Source organism: Musa acuminata, chromosome BXJ2-3 (assembly GCF_036884655.1).
Source record: "Musa acuminata AAA Group cultivar baxijiao chromosome BXJ2-3, Cavendish_Baxijiao_AAA, whole genome shotgun sequence".
Classification (NCBI taxonomy): Eukaryota; Viridiplantae; Streptophyta; class Magnoliopsida; order Zingiberales; family Musaceae; genus Musa; species Musa acuminata.
The window spans coordinates 39,064,462-39,080,621 of NC_088340.1; the positions used below are offsets into that span (position 1 = coordinate 39,064,462).

At 36.3% G+C, this 16,160-nt stretch overlaps 1 protein-coding gene across 1 annotated transcript; it reads right to left on the reverse strand.

Moving 5' to 3' along the window:
- Nucleotides 1-1,853: 1,853 nt before the first annotated feature.
- On the reverse strand, nt 1,854-12,859 carry LOC135608147 (probable chromatin-remodeling complex ATPase chain). Its single transcript, XM_065100686.1, has 25 exons — nt 12,469-12,859; nt 11,778-11,909; nt 11,403-11,509; nt 9,147-9,259; nt 7,783-7,880; nt 7,512-7,691; nt 7,207-7,428; nt 6,640-6,774; nt 6,267-6,549; nt 6,115-6,188; nt 5,758-5,978; nt 5,587-5,674; nt 5,406-5,499; nt 5,125-5,313; nt 5,015-5,046; nt 4,800-4,876; nt 4,631-4,720; nt 4,477-4,546; nt 4,107-4,164; nt 3,975-4,033; nt 3,736-3,901; nt 3,441-3,619; nt 3,154-3,369; nt 2,737-2,841; nt 1,854-2,171 (listed from the first exon to the last, which is right to left on the reverse strand). The coding sequence occupies exons 1-25, from the start codon at nt 12,691-12,693 to the stop codon at nt 2,154-2,156; spliced, it is 3,231 nt and encodes a 1,076-aa protein (XP_064956758.1). The 5' UTR covers nt 12,694-12,859; the 3' UTR covers nt 1,854-2,153.
- Between the last annotated feature and the right edge of the window lie 3,301 nt (nt 12,860-16,160).

Below are 16,160 nucleotides of genomic sequence, written 5' to 3' on the forward strand. Positions count from 1 at the left end.
AGATTTCCCGAGAGACAGAGATCTAATATCGCGTGCTCTGCTTTTAAGTGGATCGCAAGTTAAAACCTGGTTTCAATTAGTTTTATTTTTCTTTTTATTTTTTAAAAGTTAAGTGATGATGGTTTGATTTAAATTTGATCTTTCAAAATTTTTACGAGCTTATATAATTATTTTGATTTTAAGTGTGTTACTTAATTTTGGTCGTGTAAAAATATAGTGTTCTTGTGTATAATCAGAAGGGTTAATTACGTATTATCAATTTAGCGGATGATGACGGAGGGCGTCGGTAGTGGCACACGATGGTGCCACTGAGGGTCACGGGTGATTGTTGTGGATGAGGAGAGTGGCGGTAAGAGGTGTCGGTAATTACGTCAACCATGAGTATGACAGCGTACTAAACATCAAATTTCGATACCCATATTTTTCTACCACCATCGGATACATTCGTCGGAAGCTCGACAACTGCTCGCTCACCAACCTTCCAGAGCTACTCTTCCCAATTGACGAGAACCACGACGAATAGAGCTCTCCTCCAACGAGCCCCCATCTGTCATTTTTTCATGCCCATGCTAGAATTGACGTGACAGCGGGGGAGTAGCATGAGCTTCGACGACCCCAGCTTTTGGGTCAAGCGATCTACCTAACGAGTTAGTGGCGAGGTAGTCACCATCTATCTTCGTCGTAGACACTGTGATAGACACCACCATCTGCGTCAGGCGACCACCACAGCGTCTACAGCAAAGGGCTGCTAATGTAGATGTCGAGTGACCCTTTCACTACTCGATAAATATGTCGACACTGACACAGATGGTGGTGGCTACAGTGGCATCTATGGCGAAGATGGTGGTCACCTTGTCGTTAACCCATTGAGTAGATCGCTCAACGTGAAGCTAAGGTAATTGGAGTTTATGCTTCTCCCCCATCTATCACGTCAATTCCTATAGGTACGAAAAAGGGGAGATGGGAGGCTTATCAGAGGAGTTTTATTTATTATTGTTATCATGAATCGAGAAGGGAAGTTCTGGAATGCTGGCGGCAAGTTGTTGTCAAGCCCCCGAGAGATGTATCCAATGGTAATAGAAAAATAGCGCTATTATCGAACGACCTCCAATGGCGCTATTATCTACCACCATCGACATATCCATCACCACCAATCGAAACATTAAAACTATCTTTTTACCTTTGTTTTCATATTTCTGTTTGTAAAATCAACGAAGTTAAGATAAATGAATCTAAATATTTTATTTTTATAATTATAAAAATACGACTGTAATTTTTAAAAATATACGAACTGAGATATCAGAAATAGCTAACTACACTTCAAAACTTAATTTTAAATTTATTAAAAATGATAATGCATAAAAAAATTACAAATGATTATAAAAATCAAGCTTCTTATACACTTTCAGTTCAGACATGCTTTAAAAAGCCATGAAATCCATCAAGATTAAAACATACACATATAGATCATATAGATGCGAGGGAGATTTGGAACATTCAGGAAATCAGCAGAACTAAATTATATTACTCAACTATGATTCAGTTATCATGTAACTCTGTAATCATATATGAATTGCATTTATATGAAATCAAAATCTCAGTGAGAACATATTTCCATCTCCTAGTAGTGTATCCCGTGGCTATGAAACAGAAGAATTATCTTTCCCACTAAAACATATTATATTAGCCAGGTTGTTCACCATTTTTTGATATGTGATGTGCATATTTTCAAGCAACACATTTATCCACATCACAAATAGAGAATCTGAGGTTGATCTGTTAAAAGAATCTCAGGATCATAGATTCGTTTTTTAATTGAACATTGTTAACAAGTAAAGAATGAGTTGACCATCTCACGGAAGCGTGGCCGGCCTGGAGCGCCATTTACACGCTTACTAATAATGTTCATGGAGTACACACAATGTAACAAGACCGTACAAACTCTTAAAGCCCATCAGTTATGTCCTACATTGTTCTACTAAAGGAAGCAACAAAGAGGCGTCCAAGGAACACCATGACCACTGTGTCCCGTGTACTACTAGCACACCACAAGTCCACAGCTACAAGTTTGGAGGAGCTTCTGCTTGTAATCAGAAAACTTAAAAAGTTTGAAGCACCTTCTCCAGCCGATCAACAAAACCTCCCTCCAGCATTCATCTCCTCCGCCTCCCCTGATCCAAGTCAATGGGAGAAAAAACAGCATATAGCATAAGGTGCAGTTCACCAACTTCATAGACTTATTTTGTATATGATCACCAATTAGTTTCATGTCGAAACAAAAACTAATATAAATATACAGTTGGACTGGGAAGAAAATTTGACAAGATGACTCTTAAAAGTAAAACAATCATGGCCATTGTGGACAATATATTGTCCTGGTCAAACTGACTCCTCTCATGTCAGTGTGCAAATTTCTCTGTTTGGTTTTGGTTTTGGCAGCTCCCCATTCTTCCCACAAGATACATTGAAAGTTACAAACAATTACCAATAATCTGCAACCATAGGTTCATAATTTAAGATGGTTATGCAATTTACACTGGACTGGTTATCGAAGGTTATATATTTGGTGGGGAGAACTGTGGTTTCGAGAGAGGTCAAGTTGATAGATTTGAACATATGCAATTAACAGAGTTTAATCTGGTTGGATTTGAACATATGCACCATGCTAAGTGTGCTCTAGTTCTTTTAGTTTCACATGGCCATCACAACTCAAAATTGAAGTAGATGCAAACTTACTGAACCAGTATAGTCATCTGACTGCCTCCGCCTCTTGAACGAACTTAATGCAGGAGTCTCAAGGGCTGGAGCCTTTGTCATGGACCGCTTGGATGGTGTCAGATTCTACAAGACAGACAGACGAAAGTAAAGGTCATGCAAGTAGAAAATCATTATGCAATACAATGTATTGTTAATTATGCAATAAAAATTTAAAATATGCAAAAATTCAACAAAAGAATAATAACAGGCAAAGCTTTTAAAAGTCTCCTAATGAATAAGATTGACCGCAATGGATCAAATGAGGCAGCATGTACAGAAAAAAAAATGTATTTCCCAGTAGGATGACACTCATTTTCGCTACTAATTAGGTCTTACATTAATAATCTTATAATTTCAATGGTAAACTAACAAATGGCATAAACAAGTAAACTAGACCTTGGTGAGCTTTTTATCTTTCCGAGATTGTCTTTCCCGCTCATCATATTCTTGATTCTCCTTCTCCACTAGACGGATCAGTGTATCACATCGTCGAGCCAACTCTTGAGTTGTTCGGGATTTCACAAACCAGTCAAAGCGAAACAAAGGTGATGTGCGGAAAGCGGCTTTTAGCTCATCCCAATTTCCATAGCCAAGCTTGTGGATCATGCATAACTGGAAAGGACAGTCAATAAAATACAAAAATGGAAAAGCAAATTAGATTCAAGATTGAAAATATTACTCACCATAAAACGGTCACATTCTTCATTATATAGCTTTCCCTTATTCTGGCCATACTGAATTTTCAATTCTAACCATGGGTTCTTGTAGCGATCCAACTTTTTACCAATAGCTTTCATTATCTCATCCCTCCGGGAGATTCTTCCCTCTCCTCTTTCAATGTTCTTCATTATTCGATCATAATCTAAAGGCAGAGAATATTCGATGACAAATGCATATATTAAAGATATTGATCTGAAAAAGATAAGAGCTGTGTTCACAGACTGCACATAGCACACCAGGATTGATTAATTTTTGTACCATTCAATTCTTTGTATCTTGCTTTAAAGACTTTGGCATATCTTCCAACTTCCTCTTCGGTTTTGCCTTCCATTTCCGAAGCTATACTTTTTATATCATTCCGTCCATACTTCTCACAAGCCCTAATGAACGTATTGAAGTCTTTCCGTGTCCATGTGGAGAAACCCTGAGGTTATAAATGCTAAAATCAAAATACAAACAAGATTAAACCTATCTTATTCACCTAATGACAGTCTTACCTCTTCCAGCAACTGCTCCTTTTCTTCCTGCTCCTCAGCAGTCAATGGATCTCCCAAGTCTAAGTAACAAATTATAATTATAATCTTAAAATTAAAAACTTATTACTATAAAAAGTTCTTGATAATGAGCACCTTCAGACTCATCCCCATCAGGAATAGTGTCTTTCAATTGATTCTTCTGATGGGTATGCTGGACAAAGATTGAAGAGGCAAGCAGAATCAGTAGCAAAGCAGGTGTAGCCCTTTTACCATGGGGCAGTCACATTTAAGTAGTAGGCTCTCGCTCTTACAAGCAATAATAATGGGAGAAAGCACACAAGACTGGCACAGGATTTCTCATTACAAGAGTAAAGAATTACATAATGAAAAACTAACTTATGCTAGAAACCCCAAACGTCACTCAAGCAATTGACAAGGACAACAGATCAGATGGATCACCAGCAGAGAAGTATTGGGAAAAAAAGAGCAGACCAAGCAAAAGAGAACAAATAAGATAACTCACCATAAGATAGCGAACTTCCTTTTCATATAACTCACTGAGCCTTTGGGTGTTAAAAAACTGGAAATCATGTCTACAAAATATAAGATCAATTATCAACAAGTACAAAATATGCTAAAAATAAATTTCCATACTCGGAAAATAAAATAAAACTTACAACTGGGGCATACGAGGAATTCGTGGTTCCTTAGATTTTGCAGCACCACCTTGACGAAGAGCTTGCTTGAAGTAATCAGATTCCGAGTAGCTAAATTGCCATGTGCAGAGTCATTATGCTAAAAATAACAATAACAGGAAGTGAAATTATAGCCATGAGTCAGTCTTACTTGCGCTTTCGTTCCCTTTTAGGTGGCTCTATCCAATTCTCAGTGACAAGTTTCTTAAGATCAAGTTCTTTATCATCCTTCAGTTCGAGCAAAAACAACAAATAAAAATGTCCATACAGTAAATTACCATTTGGACTATATGTATTACATCTACAAAACTTCAATTAGCAGCTGCAAAGCCATTTGCACAAGTAGAAATTGAAGAGAAATTATACCTTCTCATCATCAAAGTCATACAACTCCGCATCTGGAAAAAACATTCAGAACATACTTAGTCCTCAAGCAACAAGAATAACCAATAGAAAATCAAAACCATGAAACGTACTGTCATCCATTTTAAACTTGATTGCATCTTCTGTAAATTTCTTCATTTTGGCATTAAGCTCTGCTGTTGCCTTTTCACCCTTCGCTATGATGTCATAAATATCCTCATCTGTTATTGTGCTATTATTGGAATTGAATACCCTTTCCGCACCAAAACGTACCATTTGTAACAACTCATCTTTATTAACAGCTGCATGGAAAGTGAGCTCACATATTCATTTGTTTGCTCAACGCAAACCATACAATCAGTGGAAAGCAGAAAATCTTTGCAAAAAAACATACTTTTCTGCTCAGCCAATCTCCCTTGTTGAATAACTAAAGCATCCAGGGCAAGTTTCTTATATGCCCTTTCAATCACCTTTTCCTCGATAGTGTACTGCATTAACGGATCACTAATAAATGTTCATAAATATCCAGAAAATTATATTACAAAATTTAAATGATATTTATGCCTCAAGCTAACCTCAGTGCAAAATCGGAAGACTTGAACTTCTTTCTTTTGTCCAATCCTATGTGCACGATCTTGTGCTTGAAGATCAACTTGGGGATTCCTGAAAGCAAAAATGAAGAGATAATGCCACAAACTCAAGGCACCAGTTTAAACAGAGATGGGTTGTCTAAATAAAAAGATTACCAATCACTGTCATAAAGAATGACTACATCTGCAGTGGCAAGATTAATCCCGAGGCCACCTGCTCTGGTTGAAAGCAAGAAAATGAATTTTTCACTTTCTGGTTGATTAAAGGCTTCAATAGAAGCATCACGATCTTCTCCACCAGTATTCCCATCAATTCGACAATATTGATAACCACGAAACATTAAATAATCTTCCAAAATGTCCAGGAGTCTAGTCATCTGATCCAACAGCAAATATAGCAATCAAATTAGTTGGCAAATAAGGAAATATGTAACTCATACTCTCATGTTAGCATCTTAGAAATCATAAACATTTGCAGACGCCGACAATAACAGATCATGGAGGAACAAGGACCTGTGAAAAGATTAGAACTCTGGAGCCACGTTCCTTGAGCTTGGGGAGCAACTTATCCAGAAGAACCATTTTTCCTGGACATAAACTACCATATTCCTCAGTATACAAAGAAACAAATCATTGCAGGGAAGAACTCACAATGTCTAATTTACCTGCACTTGTTATTAAATGCTCCCCAGTGGTATACGGTGGGCCAGGTTCTGCACCTTGGAACAAGTATGGATGGTTACAACATTTCCGAAGCTGCATAGCAATATTCAAGAGCCGCTTGCGTTCACCACCAGCATTAATGACCTCCAAATCTTTTTGAAGCAGAGCACGATAATAATGCTTCTGCAACTGGGACATTCCTACTTTGAGTATAATTTCCTTTTTGGGAGGCAAGCCCTTTTCAACATCAGATTTAAGCCTCCGAAGGAGAAAGGGACGAAGAACCTTAAGATACACATGACATGATTTTGTATATGAGACCTTGTTAAGGGTAATGCATGGAATTCACAAAGAATAAAGAAATTTCAGCGTTACCTTATGAAGCTGCTGAATCACTTCCTGTTGATCATTTTCTCCAGATATCTGGAACCACTTATCGAAAGTTTCAGCAGAGCTAAATATCTCAGGGAGTAAAAAGTTGAGAAGAGACCAAAGCTCATGAAGGTTGTTCTGCAAAGTAGATGTATAAGCAAAGTAGCAAACCATTCCATAAACAGGAATCTTTAGAAAGTAAAAGTTTCTATCTATGATATATCAAAGAAATTTCTTGTTTGACCAATTTCTTATCTGACTATTGGATGTGCAAAGTACGCCAAAAAAATGAATTGGACAGAAACACTTAAAATCAACTGGCTTTATATAGTTCACTTACACAATATATTGCAAACAATTATACCATAAGTAGTTAACTCTTGCTGCTAAAAGTAATGTTTCTTGTAAAAAAGATGAACCCAATGCACAAGACTCCTGACAGGTCTAAGAAGGATGAAAGTCTGCAGCCTTACCTCTATAAAATAAAGAGATGTTTTACAAGCGAGAAAAGTAATTTGCTTAATGAACCAGACCATACAGTTTCAACTGCAAAAGATTATAGAAACTTACCTGAAGAGGTGTGCCAGTGATAAGAAGACGATAGTTAGTATGATAGAGCCTCATTGTTTTAGAAAGAAGAGAGTTCTCATTTTTAATCCGATGTGCCTCATCAATGATAACATAGCGCCAGCTAAAACGCCTAAGTGCAGTTTTTTCTTTGATCGCCATCTCAAAACTAGTAACACACACATCAAACTTGCCAGCCACCAACAAAGTTTCCCTTATATGGTTCTGCAAAATAAGTATAAAGTTTACATGCTCTATAAGCAATAGATGAAATTTAACCAGATTGTGAAAATAATTAAGTTTCCAACCCTCTCTTCTGGATTTCCAAGAAATTTAACAGCTCGTAAAACAGGACAGAAACGGCGAATCTCCCTCATCCAGTTGCCAAGAGTAGATTTTGGAGCTACCACCATATGGGGCCCTGTAATTCCTCTATACTCATGCAAATAACCAAGTAATGAGATGGTTTGCAATGTTTTTCCAAGACCCTAGAGACAAAATTATTGTTAACAATACAAGTAAAAGCAAATGCAGTTCAAATAAAAGCATAAAAAAGAAACTATTAAATGCTTCCATTACCATCTCATCAGCAAGTATCCCATTGATGCCATTCTCATACAACCGTATCATCCAGTTCAGTCCTGCTAGCTGATAGTCTCTCATCTTACCCTGGATACCTGCCAAAAGAGCAGAAAGTTCACAAATAAGAAGATTCTGTACAGATACTTGAAATTAGTGAGTCTCCAGAACTAAAGAAGCTGACTCTTGTCTTTCAACTTCCAAAAAGATCCTCTGTAAATTCTCCTCTCATTTTTTTTTTACATGAGATTCAGGATCATCTTTATCCATCAACTTTGTAGAAACACCATCAATAACCATTACCAACAACATAAAAAGATATACCAAATGCTATCCAATTTCAAAGTACTAGAACCAAAATCAAATTTTGGTTTTGAGATCGCCATTGTTTTTCAGGGTCCACTGCTTATTCATTATTTCAAAAGCAAAACAAACGGATGGTTTGCTTAAAATGAAGCAAGTTCTACGTCCAAAAGTTTTTCAAATATTATGCTTAAACTCTCTTTGTATTGTCCAACTAAAACTAAAAGTATTATTTTGTCTAAGAGAAATCAGGTCAACACTTGCATACGCCAAACAGAACTTGGTTAAATGGAGTACAGGTTCTTCTTGGACTAAACTTTCAAAGAAGGTTCTGCTGATCACTAAACTATTAAGTTATTACAATGTTTCATAACGTTTTGCAACAATCCGTATGTAACACAATAATATCACATGAGTTGAATCCAATCATATTTGGATATCTTCACTGTTAGTCAGCAAGCAAATAGAGAGAGGGAAAAAACCGATTCTCAACATAACATGCTTACATTTGATGAGCAAAATTATTCATATAAGATGTTGGTGGACTAGGAGACTTATTAAATTCATTCTCTCTTTCAACTTCTTTGGTTTGTGTAAAGAAAAACTAGCATAAGTACAGGTATCTGTAAATAATTTGATCAAATCGAATCAGGTTCACGTACAAGAGTTGAGTAGATTATATAATTTACCTAAGTTGTGCAAGATCCAAGTATCACATACCAGCATGTCATTTTGAAGCACATTCCAGCAACATAGACAGAAATGGTAGAAACATGTGAAGGTGTAAAAATGACAGTGGAAGATGCAAGGACTAAAAGAAGTATGCAAGTGCAACTGGAACAGTTAGGTGAATTAAGGACCCTAATTCTGGTAAAAGATGTCAGCACAATAATCAGGCATAATCCATATGGTTTTGGATAAATATGAAGTCAGAGGCATCATTGTTGAAGCATCGTAACTTAATAGCTTATTTAGTTTATTACCGTTAAATCATGAGTCAAGAGAATTACAAATGCATGGAGAAAATAAGAACAATTGAAGCATAGTTAACAGAAAGCTACATGATGGCTGTGACACTAAGCGTGTTCCTCCAGCACCCGCCAAAGCATCTTCTTCCTCCTTGAGGTATTCTTCATCTTCTTCTTCCTCCGTGATTTTTGATGCATGACGTCCCCTGCGAAGGTTGTGATCATTTATCTTCAGAAAATTGGAAATTGACACAAATAAACAAGAAAAAGAAAGAAGAAATTTTTAGCACAAAAAAGAATGTCAAATGAGGAGGTACAGAACTAAGACAACACCAAGGACATTATAAACAATTAAATACTTCAGCAGTTGTCTACATTAAGTAATTGTTGCTTGTTGACCAAAACAGAAAAACCAAAAATATTATAAACAATTAAATACTTCAGCAGTTGTCTACATTAAGTAATTATTGCTTGTTGACCAAAACAGAAAAACCTAAAATATTCAAGGAACTAGGTGACAATTAAATTAAAAAAATATCTTCCTAAAGCTAGATATTCATATTGCGCCCAATACAGAAAGTATAAAATCAAAGTAACATGTTCGTTTTCAATAAAACCATCTACCACCTGAAGATATGGCCTCAAAGGATTCAAAGATGTAAATAAGCTAACATATGATACTGAAATGAGATTATTTCCTTGTTCTGCACCTCAGCAATTTATAGCAGTTTTTCATTAAATGAAATTGCTGCATTCATCAGTGACAAGAAATCATATAGAGTTCTCAAAATTCCTCAGTAAAAATACAACACAGCTAACCTTGAGCAACAAATTCCAAAAGTGTTGGAAAATATGAGAGTAAGGAAAAAAAACATTAATTGCTTAGTGGTTGAGCATGTGAAGCAAGGATCAAATGATATGTACCATGAAATTCAATTTGCACAAAAGGAAGAGGAAAGAGGTGAAGCACTAAGAGATCCTGTTCAACTCATGTTCAGCAAGCTACACTGAGGATATTGCGTTGATGATAAAACCCTAATTTTACCAGAAAACTAAAAGAATGAACAAAGTCAATTCCAATAGAAGTATTATTCCGCTGCCCCCCCTCTCTTCCCCTTCAGTTAAGCATGTGAGATTATTGAAAGGGAATATTCAATTCATTGGTATTCCAGGATAAAGTTCAGAGAATTATAAAAAGCAAAGAAAAAATAACTTTCAGATTTGAAATTTCTTGATCATCTATTCTCTATCTCACTGATCAAGCATGCTAGAAGAGGGAAAATTCTGTATTAGGTGCCTAGGTTGAAGTTATCCATTGCCTATTATAAAGAGAGTGACTGATCAAATATAGGCTAGATGCAAAAAAGAAGCTCACAAATTGCCTATATTATCACATCAGATAAAAAAATAAAGACAAATAGAAAGAGTATTCATTCGGAGTCAAAGTCATGTAGTTAATTATTTTTTAATAATCATGGTCCATCGTGACCAAACTTGTGACCATTCCGACATAATCTTTGTCCTCTTCAAGAGCATCTAAAGCAAGAGATACCTTGCTATAGAGTTTTTATTCAGCTAATTCATTCATTGCAAGCCTTGACAGAAGGTAGGAGTTTTGGAATATGTCATTGAAATCACTAGATTAAATCATACTTCAAACAAAAAACGAGTTATTGTTGTCAATAATAAGGAATGTTTTTAAGTCCTACCTTCGGGCAGAATAAAAAAGATTGTTATGATTGGTCATTCATAGTGACTCATTAACTTTGTGACCATATTTATCCAACATAAATCCCCTCAAAGTAATACTTTCGACAGCAAGGAAATTGAAAAGGTTATGGATGTTAGAATACATCAAGCCTTATGAACAACGACCACTAGGAGAACTAGATGTGCAACCCTTTACCACAACAGAGGACCATCATACAGGTAAAGCCCGAAAAGCTAATATCATTTAGGTATTGTAGCCAATCAGTTCATGTTCTGTTATTCACAAGACCAAATGTGATTATCTAACTAGACCAAAAAGTTGGTTAACCATATAAATCAGCCCACAGAGGCATCTTAAGATAAATAGTGAGCATTCTTCTAAATCACTAATGGATGACTGAAATTGATTATACAAACATTCTGGTACAATCAAGTGCATCATGACTAAGAATATGCAATGTAAATTTCATTAAGATCTAAATGCTGGCAGTAAATGTGTTGACCAATGATCGAGCCTCACTGAAACATATGATGAAAGTAAAATCTAAAATTAATCATGTCACCATCAAGAATAACTGACATTGACATTCCTGTTCATAGAATGACCATGACATGTTAAGTAAATGAGTATGGTGTAACCTTCCCCGTGGCTTCTTATCTGATTCGGATTGGCTTCCTTTTGCAAAATGAGCAAATATTTCTGTCTGCTGAAGCAGATATTTTAAGCGGTCTTTCCCCTTATTGTTCTGCAAAAACATCAAAAGACTAAGAACAAAACATCTAAACGGTGTTAAAAGAAGAAAAGGCAGCGAGAACCAGACACATTCCAGGTAGTCACATGCCAAAAGACTGCTGCTATGGATATTAAGTGAAACAATGAAACAGATTCACATGAAAATACAACCATAATGCATTTAAAATATAGAGCACAATCACATACAGAGATGAAATATCATGTATCAAGCATAAACAATTTGAATTTCTACAATAAGTGAGTCCACAATATTCACAAACCATGTCAGCATCGACAGCAGCATTCTGTGCATCCAATATTTCTTGGATCTTTTGTTTCTTCATTCTCTGAAGTTCTCTGAGCCTGGCTTTTTCGCGCACCCCAACTTCTGCATTTGCAGATGCTTCCAAGGCCTGCAAAATATATCAAATGACTCAAATGCTTTGAGAATCTACTCATTCATTAGTTATACATAAAGACCATCCCGAACAGCCCGTTTATACTCAACTCGGGAAGGGGATGGGAAAAGAGGAACCACAAAGCAAAGGTCCAACTAGTTCCCATGTCATACAAATGCTTGCAATCGAGCACCTTAAATTCTCGTGAAACTTGGGTCAGAACAACACTAGGAAAACGAATTTTAGGATGTCAAAGGTATATACAATAAATGACGACTGTCATCTAATGAATTCTTGCATCAACTAGTAAAATCTATATAAACCCTAACTCTTCATACATCAATTTTGCTCATCAATCCCATTCTCAACTCCAGTTCAAACTAATTATTACCATACAAAAACAAATCTACGAACAGACGTATAACAGGAAAAATCAGAAGAAAGTGTAAAAGAAACCTGTAAAACTACATGAATCAACATGAAGACTATCAAACAATTGAGCAACCTCAAACCCTAAAACCCCCCACAGACCCCCCAAAGTCAGAAATATGCACGAATCGCTCCAAAATTTTACCTCATCCCCGACGGCTTCATCGTCCTCCGTGGCCTGATCGTCGTCCTCCCTGGCCTCGTCATCGTCTGAGCTCCCAGTCCTTGCGACCGCCTCCAGCTCCTCCTGGTCCTCCTCCTCCACCTCTTGGTCGCCCTCCGCTCCGCTCCCCGGCCCCTCGTCAGAGGAGATCGAGCCGCTGCTGGTGCCCTCGTCGGAGAACTCCTCGTACTTCGGGGGCTTCGCCATGGCGGATCCGCAACGAGGGTTTCTTTCCCCCCCAGGAGGGGAAGAAGGAGGAAGATGTAAAGAAGACGAGAGACTTGGAGACGGTGGAGAGATCCCGTGAGATCGAACGAACCAAGTTGGGGCTTCTCTCTTCGCAAACTACGACGAAGAAGGGAGTCTTGTGTAAGAGCGAAAGGTCGTATGTACGTATATATCATTTCCCATATCCGATTCACTTGTAGCGCGTTAGTGTTACAAACAAAACCATTTTACTATACTTGGAACAACCTACTTTCGTACCATCTATCTGATTGGTCGTTGAAAGATCAGGTATAGAAGATGGTGACGGCTGAAAAGGTATTAATCTCGTGGGTGTTCTGTTATCTGGGAGGACTCAGTTGCCGCCAAAAGGATGACTGGCGGATTTTGAGCTTAAAACAATTCTTTTTGATACCGCTTGTGTACGTCCCCGCCGGATATACCATGGAAGGCATGGGGCGATTGGCAGGTGGGTGTTGCATGGCCCGTGTCCTTTACCCAATCAATTTCCTGGTAAGAGTTTCCTGGGTCAAAACGGATATGAGGTCCTATCTGCGGACAGGGGCGGGGAGTCTTTCCCACCTCCGTCTCCGTTTCATCCTCTATCGGACGGCCCAGCCTCACTTCCCATTTAAAGGGAACATGTGCACGAGTTTTCCGTGTGTTTTTATTTATTTTATTTCTTTTTTAAAAATATTTTTATCAAAATTAATTTAAAATATTAATTTTAATTGCGATAAATGTTTTTTGATACGGAGAAATGCAACAATCATATAAGACATGTTGGATGTTTATATTAATCACATTATATGTTTTTTTTATAATACGCGAATATATCATGCTTTAATCATATTTAAGCTATATTAGGCATCTTAATTTTTTTATTATGGAAGGATAAATCGCACCTAATAAAATATAATTTAGGTATTGTTAGAGTGATTGGGCATTTGGATTTTTTTTTTAATCGGAGGATGCATCATACATAAAAAATGAGGCTTTTAATCATATTTGATGCTTTGAATACTTTTTTTATTATGGACTAACATTATATGCAATGAAGACAATCTATATTTGTGCATTGAACACTTTATTATTATTATTATTATTATCATTATCATTAACATATACATCATATTTGATGCTTTTTATATATCACTTATGTCATATCTCTAAAATAATATTTAAGAGGTATAAAACTATCTTAAATTAAAAAAATTATCATTCATCTATAATCCAAACTCATGATACAAGATATAAAATTTGAGGACACAAAAATATTAAATTCTTATTCACATCTATAAAATCTATATAATTTATAATCATTTAGCTCATCACTCCATAACTCCATCAAATATAAGATAAACTGAAAATTAATTAAAAATCACCTATAAACCCACAAGAGTAATAATTACTACAATCATAAAATTAATCATTTACCATTAGTTCGTATTAATATAAAACTTCGTCCTTAACATTTTAAAGTTAGGTTTTATGGGACACTTTAGATTGTATCTAACTTAGGTGCAAGACTATATTTTTATCATAGTTTAACAAATTTTTGTGCTATGTATTCCCGCAATCCGTGTTAATACTTCCATAGGTATAATAATATGAGTATGATTTCATACTAAAATGGAGAATATGTGGTCGTTATAGAAATTATTATCCTGTGGAGGGGATATATATTTTTAAAATTTCATATTTAATTTTTTTTTTACGATCTCATTTTTGACAATATAATATGATCAATCTTATTCATTAACAAATATGATATAATTAATATGACCTAATATTTTTAAAATATATTGTTATATTTGAAAGAGAGAAAAACATGTTTATCGAGAAAAAATTCATCTCGATGATAAAAAAAATATATTTATATCTCATATCTCTTTTTATTGACATTGTATTCCTACAAAATCTCTCCTATATTTAAGTGTATTTTGGTTTGTTAATTGCAGACAGAAAAATGCCCATTACCAATGTCAAAACTTAAGCTTAGTTCAATGGGTTCATAATGAAGGCAAACACTAATATTACATGTCTAATATGTGATTGGTCGAAAATAATATCTGTATCAATCTAAACATAAGAATTCAGATGACTAACCTAAGAAAAATATAAATATTGAGATTACTGACTACGAAGAATGTGCGAGGTAATACATATAATACGAACATAATTAAATTGACATCAGTCTTCATTTCGAATATGTAAAAATAATAGCATGATATACTACGAATATTAAACATTTGTGACCCTACATGACCTTGCTCAATCACAAAATGATTCAGTGGTCCAAGGTGGTGATATCAGAGTGCAGTGGGTGGTGTGATTTAGGAGGACAGTAGAAAAGCAGAGTTTACAGTGGCTCATGATTTTGATAAGGGCAGTCACAGCTGCATCCTTTTCAGATGCAGGTTTCTGCAGCCATAAAGTTCTGTCATGAGTCAGTAAGCAGACACCTCCTTTTTATGCTTTGTCTTTTTTCTGAAAAGACTTCATTAATTTGATCAAAAGATGAATGCATAATCCAATGACTAAATTTTGTTTTATATTATATTATATATATATATATATATATATATATATATGTGAAATTTTAGAAAGAGTAATATTAGTCTGATGGCCTAACTGGCCTATCAATTTTGTTTGATTTAAACCACTGATCAAAATATTTAAGCTGAAGTTGATAGTAGTGCACTCAATTGATAGTAGTACACTCAATTCTGTCCATGTGGGATTAATCAGGTGTCTTACAAGTAATATATTATATATTTATATATATTGCAAAGCGTTGTCTTCAGGATTACTGCGTCTTACCTGCACACAAAGCCAAGACCTTAGGATAGTGTCACGTCAGAATCCAGGGTGAGGGACCTGAGATCCCATTGGGGCCATCTCCATCGTCTATTGTCCGACGGATTGTCCTTCGCCATGGTCCTCGGTACTCTGTTTCCACCTCCGTCCCACGCCGAGGCCTCTTTTTTATGTCCTCTCTCTGCTCAGTTCACTGTATCTGCAGATGCACACCAGAGAGAGAGAGAGAGAGGGGGGGCAGGGGACAAGGCGATGTCCTCGCGAGAGCAGCCGCTGCAGAGATTGGCCCGTCAAGCCACGCCCACATAAATGCCATGTTGGAGGGGATTATTCGCAGCTCGGAGGCGTTTCCCCAATCCGACATTCATGTAAACACTTCAAATAAATACAAAGCACTTAATCGAACGCTTAGTCTTCGACTTCCAGACGTCATGTGCGAAACGCGTGTACATAAAAAGGGCAAAATCGCACTTTAAACATCAAAATCCCGAAACTACTAATTTAAATATTTAAATAACATTAATAGTTTTCGGAAACTTATAAGAATATCATGATTTGTATCTAAATTCGTAGCGCAAGTCGCCGGTACAGAGTCTGTTTCGTGGCTGTCTGATGCGGGTTTGTGAAGC